The sequence below is a fragment of the Amaranthus tricolor genome, chromosome 16 (genome assembly GCF_026212465.1).
Source record: "Amaranthus tricolor cultivar Red isolate AtriRed21 chromosome 16, ASM2621246v1, whole genome shotgun sequence".
In the NCBI taxonomy this organism is placed as follows: domain Eukaryota; kingdom Viridiplantae; phylum Streptophyta; class Magnoliopsida; order Caryophyllales; family Amaranthaceae; genus Amaranthus; species Amaranthus tricolor.
Window position 1 is genome coordinate 18,990,527 of NC_080062.1, and position 3,628 is coordinate 18,994,154.

The 3,628-nt window shown below is 32.8% G+C and overlaps 1 protein-coding gene across 1 annotated transcript; it reads left to right on the plus strand.

Moving 5' to 3' along the window:
- Positions 1-489: 489 nt before the first annotated feature.
- On the plus strand, positions 490-2,336 carry LOC130803272 (3-ketoacyl-CoA synthase 17-like). The gene has a single exon (XM_057667474.1). It carries the CDS (start codon positions 583-585, stop codon positions 1,960-1,962), a length of 1,380 nt encoding a protein of 459 aa, XP_057523457.1. The 5' UTR covers positions 490-582; the 3' UTR covers positions 1,963-2,336.
- Positions 2,337-3,628: the final 1,292 nt, after the last annotated feature.

Consider the following 3,628-nt stretch of genomic DNA (forward strand, 5'->3'; position numbering starts at 1 on the left):
TAAATTTCTTTAAATATTTTTATTAATGTTTATGATCCTCCATCAAATTCATTATTTAATAAAATTATATATTTAGTAATTATAAATTTTAGTTTTTAATTAACGTGAACATTTATTATGGTACTTCATTAAAAAACATAAGGAGTAATTCATTAATACTTTTATATATCATTTGCTTAAAAATGCGTAAAAAAGTAAATTAGATAATTAAAAAAATACATAGTAAATTAATAATTGATTCTTTGTAGAGTATAGATAAGAGATTAAAGTATAATTTTTAATGGAAAATTGGGTAATATATGGTTATAATAGGAAAAAAAACATCTAGATTTGCACCCACCCCGGTTTCCTAGTTGAGTTCCATAACTCACCTCACCTCATAGAATACAAGTATCTTTTCCCCAACTGTTAAACACCCAACAAGTAATCAAATGCAGGCGCAATTATTGCACCACTGCATGCATTAACATTACAATTTCAACTCACTCTACTCAATATAAATCCTTTACCATTTCTTTCTAATTATGCACTCACTAAATATATTTCATCATAATTTAAAACAAAAAAAAATAAATAAAAAAAATGAAGATTTCTCTTACATACACTCAGATATTCCTTCAAGCTTCATTTGTACTTCTCCTTTTCCTCTCTCAAATCCCCCCTTTTTCCCTCCCTCTCTTCTTCTTCCTCCTTCTCATTTACTCAATCTACCATTTTTTCCTTAAACCATACCCAATCCTCCTTCTAGAATATTCCTGCTACAAACCTCCTAACCATAGGAAATCTAACTTTGAGCTCTGTAACTACTTTGTCCAGAAAAACGACTGTTTTTCACAAAAAAGTCTTGATTTCATGCGCTCTATTTACCTCAAATCTGGGTTAGGAGAAGAAACCTATCTACCTCCATTTATATTCCAAGGCTACAATAATGCACCCTTACACTCTGCATTGTTAGAAGCCAAAGAAGGTATGTTCTCCGCCGTCGATTCTCTTTTTTCAACGGCTAAGATTAACGACCCTAGTAAAGATATTCATATTGTTATTGTTACATGTGGTAGTTTTTCTCCTTCACCATCTCTTTCCTCCATGTTGGTTAATCATTATAAAATGGGTCCCACTGTTAGGACATTTAATCTTAGTGGGATGGGTTGTGGTAGTGGGATTCTCGCCATTGATATGGCTTCACATATGTTAAGAAGTTCTGGAAGAAAAATCCAGAATGTTCTTATTGTGATTACTGAGAATATTAGTCTTAATTGGTATAGTGGAGAAGATAGATCGAAATTGGTTACTAATTGTATTTTCAGAGTGGGTTGTGCGGCAGCGATTTTAACTAACGATCCAACTCGGCGCCGAATTGCCAAGTTTGAACTCGTTAACTCGTTAAGAACACACCATGGGTCTGATGATAGTTCGTATAAAGCTGCATTTCAAGAAGAAGATGAGATGGGGGTTACAGGGGTTTCATTAACCAAAGATTTAATCCGAGTTGCCGGTCTGAATCTGCGATTACATCTAAAAACACTTGCACCACGAGTTCTTCCATTGAGTCAACTCGTTCTGTATGTGAAATCAGTGGTGATGTCCGTGTTGACTCAGGGCGAGTCTAAGACAATGGTGCCTGATTTCACAACTGCATTTGAGCATATTTGTATCCATACAGGTGGGAAAGCAGTGATTGAACAGGTAGGGAAGGTGTTAAAGTTTAGTGAGTCAGTGACTGAGCCGGCTCGGATGACTCTGCACCGATTCGGCAACACGTCGAGTAGTTTAGTGTTTTATGAATTGGCTTATTTTGAAGCAAAGAAAAGGATTAAAAAAGGGGATAGAATATGGATGTTGGCATTTGGGACTGGTTTTAAAGTGGGAAGTTTGGTTTGGAAATCTTTAAAAAATTCGGATTATGATCGTGATAATGTTTGGAATGATTGTATTCATAGGTACCCACTTAAGTCATGGTAAATTAAGGGTAATTAAATAAGTAAATTAGTTCTACCATGCAAGCTACTATATTAATATAATAAATGTATGAAAATTTAGTTTGTTGTTTGATTTAACTTTATATAAAAATATAAATATGTGTGTGCATTAGTAAATGGTTCATAGAATTAATGTTGTAGCCAATTAGCTTAAAGTCAAAAGTTATAGTGTGGGTTGATTAGGACATACTTAGATTGAGAAAACACAAAGAAGGTGGGGTTACTCATGTTTCAACCAATGTGTCCTTCTTAGGTTTCAAATTTAAATGGTATGCCACATAGTCAATGTCATTTTGAATTGTCAAGTGTATACAATTACTTAAGTACTTCTACTATTTGATTTTTTTTTGGTCTCAATTTATTTTGGTTTTAAGTTGGTTCATGCATGTGAATTCCTCTTGGGGTGAGAATTTGCTATATGTACTCTTTGTTACTCTTAAATTGTTTACTTTAGAATTTTGATATTACAAAAAGTATTTTTGCACAAAATCATGATTTGATAAAGAAAGGTAGTAAATATATCATACTCATAGCCTTTCAAAAAGTGGGTAAAGAAGAATACACACAGTTAATTAAACTCTTAAATAAAGAAACTCCTACAAAGAGAGAAATGAGTAACACTAAACTCGTACGAAAAAAGATATCTGCAAGTCACAACACAAGTTAGATTAGGGTTGAACCATTAAATAGATATTAAATAAATAAGTAACATAAATAAATTATGTAAATAATTTAAATAGCTAATTAGGATAGAAAAAAGTAAGTGAAATGAAATAATGAAAAGTTCAAAACACGGATGAGACGTCTTTAACTACTCCTTTTTTCCATGTCCTAAAAGAAGTATAACTCACACAAATTGATTTTTATTTGCTATTTCACATTTTCTAAATCTACATTGACTTTTCTTTTTAACTTCCAAAACTTTCCACAATCCTAACGAGTGTATTGACTTTCTCATCATTAAAAAAGATGGATAGAAGGCAGGGGTTTCCTGGTGTTTTAGTGGTTCAAATGACAAAATCATATTCTTCACATGCTTCAAACGACGAATCACCACCAAATTTCAACAATTGAAGTGAAAGATCATCATATCATCAACACTACAGCAGATTGTCTTAATCTCACTCATAAACATCATTCATGAATGAATAGTTCTTGGTGATGTTTACCATTTTTGAAAGGTGTTACTAAAGTTCGCCACTCCTTTTTATTTTATCGCCACCACATCTTGAAATTACGTATTTGCCCTAGAAGTTTAAAAATTACAAAATTGCCACAGGACTTAAAACTTAATCAATAAATGTAAATCACACTTAATAACACTATTAACACTTTAATCCGGAAGATTTGTCTATATATATCGAATTCTCAGTCGCGTATGAAGTACGAATTCAAACACGGTACTATCTCTCTAAAAACTCTTAAACAAGTTGTTACCTGTAATCGCTTAACTATGGCTAACGGAAGCGACTACGAATCGGATGCGGTACGTAAATTTTTCGATTTGAATCGTTGGAAATTTAAAAAAAAAAAAATTAAATCGCACAAAACTGGGCGATTGAACCATGGTTCACTCGCACAAAACTAGGCGACTAGACCATGGTTCAATCGCACAAAACTGGATGATTCAACCATGGTCTAGTCGCCCA

Coding starts and splice junctions, on each gene's coding strand:
- LOC130803272 (XM_057667474.1), top strand. CDS start 583: ATGAAGATTTCTCTTACATACACTCAGATATTCCTTCAAGCTTCATTT.